This window comes from Lepisosteus platostomus, chromosome 6 (genome assembly GCF_059453375.1).
Source record: "Lepisosteus platostomus isolate fLepPlt1 chromosome 6, fLepPlt1.hap1, whole genome shotgun sequence".
NCBI classification, from domain to species: domain Eukaryota; kingdom Metazoa; phylum Chordata; class Actinopteri; order Semionotiformes; family Lepisosteidae; genus Lepisosteus; species Lepisosteus platostomus.
In genome coordinates this window covers 1,400,609-1,414,443 of record NC_142616.1, presented here as the reverse complement: position 1 = coordinate 1,414,443, position 13,835 = coordinate 1,400,609, and the positions used below count along the sequence as shown (strand labels likewise).

The following is a 13,835-nucleotide window of genomic DNA, read 5'->3' as shown; positions in this document are numbered from 1 at the left end:
TAACAGAATGGTCTACTGTACTGGGACTGTAGCCCCTATTGTAACAGACTGGTCTACTGTACTGGGACTGGAGCTCCTATTGTAACAGGACTGGTCTACTGTACTGGGACTGAAGCTCCTATTGTTATGGGACTGGTCTGCTGTACTGGGACTGTAGCTCCTATTGTAACAGACTGGTCTACTGCACTTGGACTGTAGCTCCTATTGTAACGGGACTGGTCTACTGTACTGGGACTGAAGCCCCTATTGTAACATGACTGGTCTACTGTACTGGGACTGTAGCTCCTATTGTAACAGACTGGTCTACTGTACTGGGACTGTAGCCAGTTGTGCAGTTAATGCTGTGACATTGTTGAGCGACTAACCTGCCACACACCGACAACTGCATTGGCGATGAGGATGAGGAGAATGACGAAGGGCTCAACAAAGGCAGTGACTGTTTCCTCACCTTCTTCAAACCAGGCAAGCACCTGCAGGAGAAATTGGGTTAAAATCGATTAACACATTACTGAGAGAGAGGTTAATACAGACACATTGATTAAACACACCAGTCTGAGACTCTAGATCATAACTGTACACACACACAGAGCCAGCGTGAGACTCTAGATCATAACTGTACACACACACAGAGCCAGCGTGAGACTCTAGATCATAACTGTACACACACAGAGCCAGCGTGAGACTCTAGATCATAACTGTACACACACACAGAGCCAGCGTGAGACTCTAGATCATAACTGTACACACACAGAGCCAGCGTGAGACTCTAGATCATAACTGTACACACACACAGCGCCAGCGTGAGACTCTAGATCATAACTGTACACACACACAGAGCCAGCGTGAGACTCTAGATCATAACTTTACACACACACATAGCGCCAGCGTGAGACTCTAGATCATAACTGTACACACACACAGCGCCAGCGTGAGACTCTAGATCATAACTGTACACACACACAGCGCCAGCGTGAGACTCTAGATCATAACTGTACACACACACACAGCGCCAGCGTAAGACTCTAGATCATAACTGTACACACACACAGCGCCAGAGTGAGACTCTAGATCATAACTGTACACACACACAGAGCCAGCGTGAGACTCTAGATCATAACTGTACACACACACAGAGCCAGCGTGAGACACTAGATCATAACTGTACACACACACACAGCGCCAGCGTAAGACTCTAGATCATAACTGTACACACACACAGCGCCAGAGTGAGACTCTAGATCATAACTGTACACACACACAGAGCCAGCGTGAGACACTAGATCATAACTGTACACACACAGAGCCAGCGTGAGACTCTAGATCATAACTGTACACACACACAGCGCCAGCGTGAGACACTAGATCATAACTGTACACACACACAGAGCCAGCGTGAGACTCTAGATCATAACTGTACACACACAGCGCCAGCGTGAGACTCTAGATCATAACTGTACACACACACAGCGCCAGCGTGAGACTCTAGATCATAACTGTACACACACACAGCGCCAACGTGAGACTCTAGATCATAACTGTACACACACACACAGAGCCAGCGTGAGACTCTAGATCATAACTGTACACACACACAGCGCCAGCGTGAGACTCTAGATCATAACTGTACAGACACACAGCGCCAGAGTGAGACTCTAGATCATAACTGTACACACACACAGCGCCAGTGTGAGACTCTAGATCATAACTGTACACACACACAGAGCCAGAGTGAGACTCTAGATCATAACTGTACACACACAGCGCCAGTGTGAGACTCTAGATCATAACTGTACACACACACAGCGCCAGTGTGAGACTCTAGATCATAACTGTACACACACACAGAGCCAGAGTGAGACTCTAGATCATAACTGTACACACACAGCGCCAGTGTGAGACAATAGATCATAACTGTACACACACACAGCGCCAGCATGAGACTCTAGATCATAACTGTACACACACACAGCGCCAGCATGAGACTCTAGATCATAAGTGTACACACACACAGCCAGCGTGAGACTCTAGATCATAAGTGTACACACACACACAGCGCCAGTGTGAGATACTAGATCATAACTGTACACACACACAGCGCCAGCGTGAGACTCTAGATCATAACTGTACACACACTCAGCGCCAGCGTGAGACTCTAGATCATAACTGTACACACACTCAGCGCCAGCGTGAGACTCTAGATCATAACTGCACACACACAGCGCCAGCGTGAGACTCTAGATCATAAGTGTACACACACAGCGCCAGCGTGAGATACTAGATCATAACTGTACACACACACACAGCGCCAGCGTGAGACACTAGATCATAACTGTACACACACACAGAGCCAGCCTGAGACTCTAGATCATAACTGTACACACACACACAGCGCCAGCGTGAGACTCTAGATCATAACTGTACACACACTCAGCGCCAGCGTGAGACTCTAGATCATAACTGTACACACACACAACGCCAGCGTGAGACAATAGATCATAACTGTACACACACACAGCGCCAGCGTGAGACACTAGATCATAACTGTACACACACACAGAGCCAGCCTGAGACTCTAGATCATAACTGTACACACACACACAGCGCCAGCGTGAGACTCTAGATCATAACTGTACACACACTCAGCGCCAGCGTGAGACTCTAGATCATAACTGTACACACACACAACGCCAGCGTGAGACAATAGATCATAACTGTACACACACACAGCGCCAGCGTGAGACTCTAGATCATAACTGTACACACACAGCGCCAGCATGAGACTCTAGATCATAACTGTACACACACACAGAGCCAGCGTGAGACAATAGATCATAACTGTACACACACACAGCACCAGCTTGAGATACTAGATCATAACTGTACACACACAGAGCCAGCGTGTGACTCTAGATCATAACTGTACACACACACAGCGCCAGCGTGAGACACTAGATCATAACTGTACACACACACAGCGTCAGTGTGAGACTCTAGATCATAACTGTTCACACACACACAGAGCCAGCGTGAGTCTCTAGATCATAACTGTACACACACAGAGCTAGCGTGTGACTCTAGATCATAACTGTTCACACACACACAGCGCCAGCGTGAGACTCTAGATCGTAACTGTGCACACACACAGAGCCAGTCTGAGACTCTATATCATAACTGTACACACACACAGCGCCAGCGTGAGACTCTAGATCATAACTGTACACACACAGCGCCAGTGTGAGACTCTAGATCATAACTGTACACACACACAGTGCCAGCGTGAGACTCTAGATCATAACTGTATACACAGACACAGCGTCAGGGTGATACTCTAGATCATAACTGTACACACACACAGTGCCAGTGTGAGACAGATCAGAGCTCTAATCATGTGTTGATACTCAGTCTCAGAGTCCCAGATCCTTGCCCTGTGTGTGTGTGTGTTCTCCCCACTTGTTCCTCAGCTCCTTAACTATCTGACCTTTCCTGCAGGATTCAATTTCGTTGCTTCGCTGGAACACATCTTAAAATAACGCCCCCAGCACACAAGTCCCATGTGCCAGTCTAACACCTAAAAGATCTCCTTGTAAGGACACAGTGACAGCACCCCTGTCTCAGTCTGTTCTCTCGTTAAAGAGAGTGAGAGATGTAAACACACTCTTTATAGACTTTAGCACTGCACTGAGAGGGAGAGGGGTTAATACAGACACACTGACTGGACACTCCAGTACATTAACACTGCACTGAGAGAGAGAGAGGTTAATACAGACAGACTGACTGGACACTCCAGTACATTAACACTGCACTGAGAGGAGAGAGAGGAGAGGGATAGATGAGAGAGAGGAGAGAGATGGGAGAGAGGACAGGAACAGAGGAGAGAGAGGAGAAAGATGGGAGAGAGGACAGGGACAGAAGAGAGAGAGGAGAGGGATAGATGAGAGAGAGGAGAGAGATGGGAGAGAGAACCCCTGAGCCAGCTGGTCCTGAGGCTCACCGACCTGAGCCACACCAACACTAACCTGCCTCAGGACAGCACTGCTAGAGCACCACAACCCAAACTCAACCACATCACAGCACAGATCAAACAGCAATATCTCACACACTGGGACACACACACACAAACACAACATCAACTGGAAGGCTACAGAACCTTAAACAGACAATACACACTAGCTGAATTTCTGACCAAAATAAAAAATAACAAACAGAAACAGACCCTGACGAAGTACAGGCTCAGTGACCACAACCTGGCCATAGAAACTGGGCGACACAGGCAGACCTGGCTGTCCAGAGAGGACAGGCTGTGCTCCCACTGCCAGCGGGGAGAAATAGAGACAGAGGTGCACTTCCTACTCCACTGTGACAGATACTCTGGGATTAGAGAAACATTCTTCCCGAAATTCAGAAATCTAATCCCAGAGTTCCCACACCTGCCAGAATCACAACAGGTCCCAATCCTACTGGGAGAGGGAGGAGGGAACTCAGTTGATCTGGCAGCCCAGTATGTGATCTCCTGTCCCAGCCTGAGGAACAGTGAGTCTGTCTCCCAATAATGCTCCAGCCGCCTACAGTATATGTCAATATTTTATAATATGTCTTTGTTGTAAATGTCTGTAACATGTCTGTAGATTTTATTTTACTTCTATTTTTTGTTTTGTTCCATGTTAATTTTATTATTTTTTATTTGCTTTGGCAACACTGATTGTACCCATCGGTCATGCTAATAAAGCACCTTGAATTGAATTGAATTGAGAGGACAGGGACAGAGGAGAGAGAGGAGAGAGATGGGTGAGAGGAGTGGGATAGATGAGAGAGAGGAGAGGGATAGATGAGAGAGAGGAGAGAGATGGGAGAGAGAGAGGACAGGGACAGAGGAGAGAGAGGAGAGAGATGGGTGAAAGGAGAGGGATAGATGAGAGAGAGGAGAGAGATGGGAGAGAGGAGAGGGACAGAGGAGAGAGAGGAGAGAGTGGAGAGGGATAGATGAGAGAGAGGAGAGAGTTGGGGGAGAGGACAGGGACAGAGGAGAGAGAGGGATAGATGAGAGAGAGGAGTGAGATGGGAGAGAGGAGAGGGACAGAGGAGAGAGAGGAGAGAGAGGAGAGGGATAGATGAGAGAGAGGAGAGAGATGGGAGAGAGAGAGAGTTTTGTTTTGTTCTATGTTAATTTTATTATTTTTATTTGCTTTGGCAACACTGATTGTACCCATCGGTCATGCTAATAAAGCACCTTGAATTGAATTGAATTGAATTGAGAGAGGACAGGGACAGAGGAGAGAGAGGAGAGAGATAGATGAGAGAGAGGAGAGAGATGGGAAAGAGGACAGGGACAGAGGAGAGAGAGGAGTGGGATAGATGAGAGAGAGGAGAGAGATGGGAGAGAGAGAGGACAGGGACAGAGGAGAGAGAGGAGAGAGAGAGGAGGGATAGATGAGAGAGAGGAGAGAGATGGGAGAGGGAGAGGACAGGGACAGGGGAGAGAGAGGAGAGAGATGGGAGAGAGGACAGGGACAGAGGAGAGAGAGGAGAGAGAGGAGAGGGATAGATGAGAGAGAGGAGAGAGATGGGAAAGAGGACAGGGACAGAGGAGAGAGAGGAGAGAGAGGAGAGAGATGGGAGAGAGGACAGGGACAGAGGAGAGAGAGGGGAGGGATGGGAGAGAGGAGAGAGAGGAGAGAGATGGGAAAGAGGACAGGGACAGAGGAGAGAGAGGAGAGGGATAGATGAGAGAGAGAGGACAGGGACAGAGGAGAGAGATGAGAGATAAGAAGGAGGCTCTTCAACATCAACCCACCAACAAGAATCTGGCTCCAAATATTTGAAAGTGTAATCCAACCCATTGCCCTATACGACAGTGAAGTTTGGGGTCCCCTCACAGACCAGGATTACACCCAATGGGACAAACACCCCACAGAAACTCTGCACATGGAGATCTGTAGAATCATCCTCCGTGTGCAGAGAAAAACTCCTAACAACGGGTGCAGGGCCGAATTAGGCCAGTACCCACTATTGATAAACATACAGAAAAGAATATTAAAGTATTGGCTACACCTAAAAAACAGCGACCAAAATTCCTACCACCACAAAGCCCTGCTGAGCCAAGAGCTGAGCCCAAAACAGAGCCCCCTGAGCCAGCTGGTCCTGAGGCTCACCGACCTGAGCCACACCAACACTAACCAGCCTCAGGACAGCACTGCTAGAGCACCACAACCCAGACTCAACCACATCACAGCACAGATCAAACAGCAATATCTCACACACTGGGACACACACACACAAACACAACATAAACTGGAATGCTACAGAACCTTAAACAGACAATACACACTAGCTGAATATTTGACCAAAATAAAAAATAACAAACAGAAACAGACCCTGACGAAGTACAGGCTCAGTGACCACAACCTGGCCATAGAAACTGGGCGACACAGGCAGACCTGGCTGTCCAGAGAGGACAGGCTCAGTGACCACAGCCTGGACACACACACTGGACACAGGCAGACCTGGCTGCCCAGAGAGGACAGGCTGTGCTCCCACTGCCAGCAGGGAGAAATAGAGACAGAGGTGCACTTCCTACTGCACTGTGACAGATACTCTGGGATTAGAGAAACATTCTTCCCGAAATTCAGAAATCTAATCCCAGAGTTCCCACACCTGCCAAAACCACAACAGGTCCCAATCCTACTGGGAGAGGGAGGAGGGAACTCAGTTGATCTGGCAGCCCAGTATGTGATCTCCTGTCACAGCCTGAGGAACAGTGAGTCCGTCTCCCAATAATGCTCCAGCTGCCTACAGTATGTCAATATTATATAATGTCTTTGTTGTAAATGTCTGTAACATGTCTGTAGATTTTATTTTACTTCTATTTTTTGTTTTGTTCTATGTTAATTTTATTATTTTTATTTGCTTTGGCAACACTGATTGTACCCATCGGTCATGCTAATAAAGCACCTTGAATTGAATTGAATTGAATTGATGGGAAAGAGGACAGGGACAGAGGAGAGAGAGGAGAGGGATAGATGAGAGAGAGGAGAGAGATGGGAGAGAGAGAGGACAGGGACAGAGGAGAGAGAGGAGAGAGATGGGAGAGAGGAGAGAGATGGGAGAGAGGACAGGGACAGAGGAGAGAGAGGAGAGGGATAGATGAGAGAGAGGAGAGAGATGGGAAAGAGGACAGGGACAGAGGAGAGAGAGGAGAGAGAGGAGAGGGATAGATGAGAGAGAGGAGAGAGATGGGAAAGAGGACAGGGACAGAGGAGAGAGAGGAGAGAGATAGATGAGAGAGAGGAGTGAGATGGGAGAGAGAGAGGACAGGGACAGAGGAGAGGAGAGAGATGGGAGAGAGGAAAGAGATGGGAGGGATAGATGAGAGAGAGGAGAGAGATGGGAGAGAGGACAGGGAATAGAGGAGAGAGAGGTGAGAGGAGAGAGGAGAGGAGACAAAGGAGAAGGATAGAGGAGAGAGCAGAGGGACAGAGGAGAATGAGGAGAGAGGACAGAGATAGACTTTCCTACCACCAAAATTCCTACCACCACAAAGCCCTGCTGAGCCAAGAGCTGAGCCCAAAACAGAGCCCCCTGAGCCAGCTGGTCCTGAGGCTCACTGACCTGAGCCACACCGACACTAACCAGCCTCAGGACAGCACTGCTAGAGCACCACAACCCAGACTCAACCACATCACAGCACAGATCAAACAGCAATATCTCACACACTGGGACACACACACACAAACACAACATCAACTGGAATGCTACAGAACCTTAAACAGACAATACACACTAGCTGAATATTTGACCAAAATAAAAAATAACAAACAGAAACAGACCCTGACGAAGTACAGGCTCAGTGACCACAACCTGGCCATAGAAACTGGACACAGGCAGACCTGGCTGTCCAGAGAGGACAGGCTCAGTGACCACAGCCTGGACACAGACACTGGACACAGGCAGACCTGGCTGTCCAGAGAGGACAGGCTCAGTGACCACAGCCTGGCCATAGAAACTGGACACAGGCAGACCTGGCTGTCCAAAGAGGACAGGCTCAGTGACCACAGCCTGGACACACACACTGGACACAGGCAGACCTGGCTGCCCAGAGAGGACAGGCTCAGTGACCACAGCCTGGACACACACACTGGACACAGGCAGACCTGGCTGTCCAGAGAGGACAGGCTGTGCTCCCACTGCCAGCGGGGAGAAATAGAGACAGAGGTGCACTTCCTACTGCACTGTGACAGATACTCTGGGATTAGAGAAACATTCTTCCCTAAACTCAGAAATCTAATCCCAGAGTTCCCACACCTGCCAGAATCACAACGGGTCCCAATCCTACTGGGAGAGGGAGGAGGGAACTCAGTTGATCTGGCAGCCCAGTATGTGATCTCCTGTCCCAGCCTGAGGAACAGTGAGTCCGTCTCCCAATAATGCTCCAGCCGCCTACAGTATATGTCAATATTTTATAATATGTCTTTGTTGTAAATGTCTGTAACATGTCTGTAGATTTTATTTTACTTCTATTTTTTGTCTTGTTACATGTTAATTTTATTATTTTTATTTGCTTTGGCAACACTGATTGTACCCATCAGTCATGCTAATAAAGCACCTTGAACTGAATTGAATTGAATTGAGAGGAGAGAGAGAGAGGGGAGAGAGAGAGAGAGGGGAGAGAGAGAGGGGAGAGAGAGGAGAGAGAGAGGAGAGAGAGAGGGAGACAATGGAGAGGGATAGAGGAGGGATAGGAGAGAGGAGAGAGGAGAGGGATAGAGGAGGGATAGGAGAGAGGAGAGGGATAGAGGAGGGATAGGAGAAAGGAGAGAGAGGAGAGGGATAGAGGAGGGATAGGAGAGAGGAGAGGGATAGAGGAGGGATAGGAGAGAGGAGAGAGAGGAGAGGGATAGAGGAGGGATAGGAGAGAGGAGAGAGGAGAGGGATAGAGGAGGGATAGGAGAGAGGAGAGAGAGGAGAGGGGGAGACAGGCTGAGACAGGAGAGAGGAGAGAGAGACATGGAGAAAGAGAGACCAACACAGTCAGGTCAAGACAGAGACACACGCTGCAGGAGGTGGAGCAGAGACTTACGAAGGAGATACAGGCGGCCAGCAGCAAAATTCTGACCAGGAGATCCTCAAACTGCTCGATGACCAGCTCCCATAATGTCTTACCTGAACACAGAGACAGGGGTCAGTACAGACACTGACTGGACACTGCAGTACATTAACACTGCACTGAGAGAGCGAGAGGGGTTAATACACACACTGACTGGACACTCCAGTACATTAACACTGCACTGAGAGAGAGAGAGGGGTTAATACAGACACACTGACTGGACACTCCAGTACATAAACACTGCACTGAGAGAGAGACGGGTTAATAGAGACACACTGACTGGACACTCCAGTACATTAACACTGCACTGAGAGAGAGAGGGGTTCATACAGACACACTGACTGGACACTCCAGTACATTAACACTGCACTGAGAGAGAGAGGGGTTAATACACACACACTGACTGGACACTCCAGTACATTAACACTGCACTGAGAGAGAGAGGGGTTAATACACACACTGACTGGACACTCCAGTACATTAACACTGCACTGAGAGAGAGAGGGGTTCATACACACACACTGACTGGACACTCCAGTACAGTATCACAGCACTGAGAGAGAGAGGGGTTAATACACACACACTGACTGGACACTCCAGTACAGTATCACTGCACTGAGAGAGAGAGGGGGGTTCATACAGACACACTGGAAACTCCAGTGTACAGGAGATGGTGACAGCGATTCAGATGAAAACGTCGACAGTGATATGAACTGTTAGTCAAGCAGGTAGTGAATGAAATACCTTCTTCTGCTGGCAGCTCTGGAGAGGGACCGTGGAGCAGCGACAGGCAGGAGACAGAGAGAGGGAGACAGAAGCACAACAGGTTAGCCTCCACTTCGAAACTGTCATCCTCATCATCATCAGGCTCATTATCATTCATTCATACCTCATTCTTCTTCAGTACAAGACAGTGGACAGAGTTTGTTCTGTTATTCAAGTGTTACAGAGTTCACCTCTGAGCTGTGAGGACGAGACTCAGCCCTGAGCTCTGCTGGAGCCCAGCGGTGAGACTCTGAGGGGCTTCACTGTCTGGACTCAGAGACACAGGAGTCTGACTGTGACTCCTCTCTCCTGCAGGTGACATCAGGTGCAGCTGGTCCTCCAGGCCTGTGGGGGCAGTGTGACCCTGACTGTGTGTGAGTCAGTGTCTGGGCCTGTGGGGTCAGTGTGACCCTGACTGTGTGTGTGAGTCAGTGTCTGGGCCTGTGGGGGTCAGTGTGACCCTGACTGTGTGTGTGAGTCAGTGTCTGGGCCTGTGGGGTCAGTGTGACCCTGACTGTGTGTGAGAGTCAGTGTCTGGGCCTGTGGGGTCAGTGTGACCCTGACTGTGTGTGTGAGTCAGTGTCTGGGCCTGTGGGGTCAGTGTGACCCTGACTGTGTGTGAGAATCAGTGTCCGGGCCTGTGGGGTCAGTGTGACCCTGACTGTGTGTGAGTCAGTGTCTGGGCCTGTGGGGTCAGTGTGACCCTGACTGTGTGTGTGAGTCAGTGTCTGGGCCTGTGTGAGTCAGTGTGACCCTGACTGTGTGTGAGAGTCAGTGTCCGGGCCTGTGGGGTCAGTGTGACCCTGACTGTGTGAGAGTCAGTGTCCGGGCCTGTGGGGTCAGTGTGACCCTGACTGTGTGTGAGAGTCAGTGTCCGGGCCTGTGGGGTCAGTGTGACCCTGACTGTGTGTGAGAGTCAGTGTCCGGGCCTGTGGGGGTCAGTGTGACCCTGACTGCATGTGAGAGTCAGTGTCCGGGCCTGTGGGGGTCAGTGTGACCCTGACTGCGTGTGAGAGTCAGTGTCTGGGGTGGGGGGTCAGACTGCAGCCCCTACAGACTCAGCCCTGAGCTCTGCTGGAGCCCAGCGGTGAGACTGAGGGGCTTCACTGTCTGGACTCAGAGACACAGGAGTCTGACTGTGACTCCTCTCTCCTGCAGGTGACATCAGGTGCAGCTGGTCCTCCAGGCCTGTGGGGGGCAGTGTCAGAGCGAGGCCATAACCAATACTGGGGAACCCTACTAATTAACATTTACATGATCCCACTTGGTGTGCTATTAAGATCATGTGGCCCTTACCAATCATCCATGTCAACCTGCAACTCACAACTGGCAGCTACTGGAGCCCAGCAGGGGGCGCCCTCACCCAACTCACAGCCCACTGGAGCCCAGCAGGGGGCGCTGTCCCCCAGCTCTCAGCCCACTGGAGCCCAGCGAGGGGAGCCCTCACCCAGCTCACAGCCCACTGGAGCCCAGCAGGGGGAGCCCTCACCCAGCTCTCAGCCCACTGGAGCCCAGCGGGGGGTGCTGTCCCCCAGCTCACAGCCCACTGGAGCCCAGCAGGGGGCGCTGTCCCCCAGCTCACAGCCCACTGGAGCCCAGCAGGGGGTGCTGTCCCCCAGCTCACAGTCCACTGGAGCCCAGCAGGGGGCGCTGTCCCTCAGCTCACAGCCCACTGGAGCCCAGCAGGGGGCGCTGTCCCCCAGCTCACAGCCCACTGGAGCCCAGCAGGGGGCGCTGTCCCCCAGCTCACAGCCCACTGGAGCCCAGCGGGGGGCGCTGTCCCCCAGCTCACAGCCCACTGGAGCCCAGCAGGGGGAGCCTGGCCAGAACCTGGAGGGGAGACTCCTGGGAGAGGTGTGAGTGGGGCCAGCAGGGGGCGCTTTCACCCTGCGCTCTGTGTGGGTCCTGATGCCCCAGTCCAGTGATGGTGAGCTATAAAAGAGTAGGGCTGGAAACTGACGGGGACACTGGACTGTAAACAGGCGCTGTCCTTCGGGTGAGACGTGAAACCGAGGTCCTGACTCTCTGTGCTCATTAACAATCTCGTCTGCGGGAGCTGCTGGTCTTAAGTTCCCATCTAAATTGAAGAACCTGGGGGTGATATTTGATTCAGGCTTGACGTCTGACCCACACATGCAGCATCCTGTCAAAACATCTTTCTTCCACCTCAGAATCATCTCTAGACTACGCCCTGTGTTATTCCTAACTGTGGCTGAAAAGCGCATCAACACTTTCGTCTTCTCCTGAATCGACTACTGCAATGCTCTACTCTCTGGGGTTTCTAAATCCACACTGAACAAACTCCAGTCTGTCCAGAATCCGCCAGCCACAATCCTGACCAGGTCCAGTGCAAGTGATCCCATCACTCCTGTCCTGGAGTCCCTGCACTGGCTTCCCGTCAGGTTTCGTGTCGACTTCCAAATCCTCCTGCTCGCCTGTAAGGCTCTGCTTGTCTGAGCTGCTGTCGCCCTGCTCCCCACCTCACCACCTTCGCTCCTCTGATTCTGCTCTCCTGTCTGTCCCCCAGGCCCCTCGACACTCTAGGGGTGACAGGGCTTCTCCTGCTGCGCCCCCAAGCTCTGGACTCTCTCCCCAAGGACATCAGAGAGTCTCCTTCTCTCAGCTTGTTCGCATTCAGACCCAAAACCTTCAGAAAGGCTCGTATTTAATTGAAGTCTCCTTGTATCCTCCTCTGCACTCTTAATCCTTGTCTTTAATTGTGCTTATTTACTTATCTCCTGTCTTTGGAGATAAACTTTTTTAGAACTTACTTTTTAAGGCACTGTATAAAATAAAGTTGATTATTATTATTATTATTATTATTATTATTACTATTATTATTATTATTATTATTATTACAGCACTGATCTCTATTACTGTCCCACACAGAGACACAGCTCTCTTAGAGCACTGATTTCTATTACTGTCCCACACAGAGACACAGCTCTCTTACAGCACTGATCTCTATTACTGTCACACAGAGACACAGCTCTCTTACAGCACTGATCTCTATTACTGTCCCACACAGAGACACAACTCTCTTACAGCACTGATCTCTATTACTGTCCCACACAGAGACACAGCTCTTTTACAGCACTGATCTCTATTACTGTCCCACACAGAGACACAGCTCTCTTACAGCACTGATCTCTATTACTGTCACACAGAGACACAGCTCTTTTACAGCACTGATCTCTTTTACTGTCACACAGAGACACAGCTCTTTTACAGCACTGATCTCTATTACTGTCCCACACAGAGACACAGCTCTCTTACAGCACTGATCTCTATTACTGTCCCACACAGAGACACAGCTCTCTTACAGCACTGATCTCTATTACTGTCCCACACAGAGACACAGCTCTCTTACAGCACTGATCTCTATTACTGTCACACATAGAGACACAGCTCTTTTACAGCACTGATCTCTATCGCTGTCAAACACAGAGACACAGCTCTTTTACAGCCCTGATCTCTATTACTGTCCCACACAGTGACGCAGCTCTCTTACAGCACTGATCTCTATTACTGTCCCACACAGACACAGCTCTCCTACAGCACTGATCTCTATTACAGTCCCCACACAGAGACACAGTTCTTTTACAGCACTGATCTCTATTACTGTCCCACACAGAGACACAGCTCTTTTACAGCACTGATCTCTATTACTGTCACACAGAGAGACAGCTCTCCTACAGCACTGATCTCTATTACTGTCCCCACACAGAGACACAGTTCTTTTACAGCACTGATCTCTATTACTGTCCCACACAGAGACACAGCTCTCCTACAGCACTGATCTCTATTACTGTCCCACACAGAGACACAGCTCTTTTACAGCACTGATCTCTATCGCTGTCAAACACAGAGACACAGCTCTTTTACAGCCCTGATCTCTATTACTGTCCCACACAGAGACACAGCTCTTTTACAGCCCTGATCTCTATTACTGTCCCACACAGAGACACAG

The 13,835-nt window shown here is 50.1% G+C and overlaps 1 protein-coding gene across 2 annotated transcripts in view; it reads right to left on the bottom strand.

The window, feature by feature from the left end:
* The window catches only part of LOC148659548 (sarcoplasmic/endoplasmic reticulum calcium ATPase 1), a 43,246-nt gene that overhangs the window by 28,261 nt on the left and 1,150 nt on the right, over nucleotides 1-13,835 (bottom strand). For both annotated transcript variants that reach the window (XM_088637263.1, XM_088637262.1), the window contains exons 2-4: nucleotides 9,845-9,862; nucleotides 9,074-9,156; nucleotides 366-470 (exon numbers count right to left, since the gene is read on the bottom strand). In XM_088637263.1, coding sequence (XP_088493389.1) covers nucleotides 366-470; nucleotides 9,074-9,156; nucleotides 9,845-9,862 — 206 coding nt within the window. The remainder of the gene's footprint in view (nucleotides 1-365; nucleotides 471-9,073; nucleotides 9,157-9,844; nucleotides 9,863-13,835) is intronic.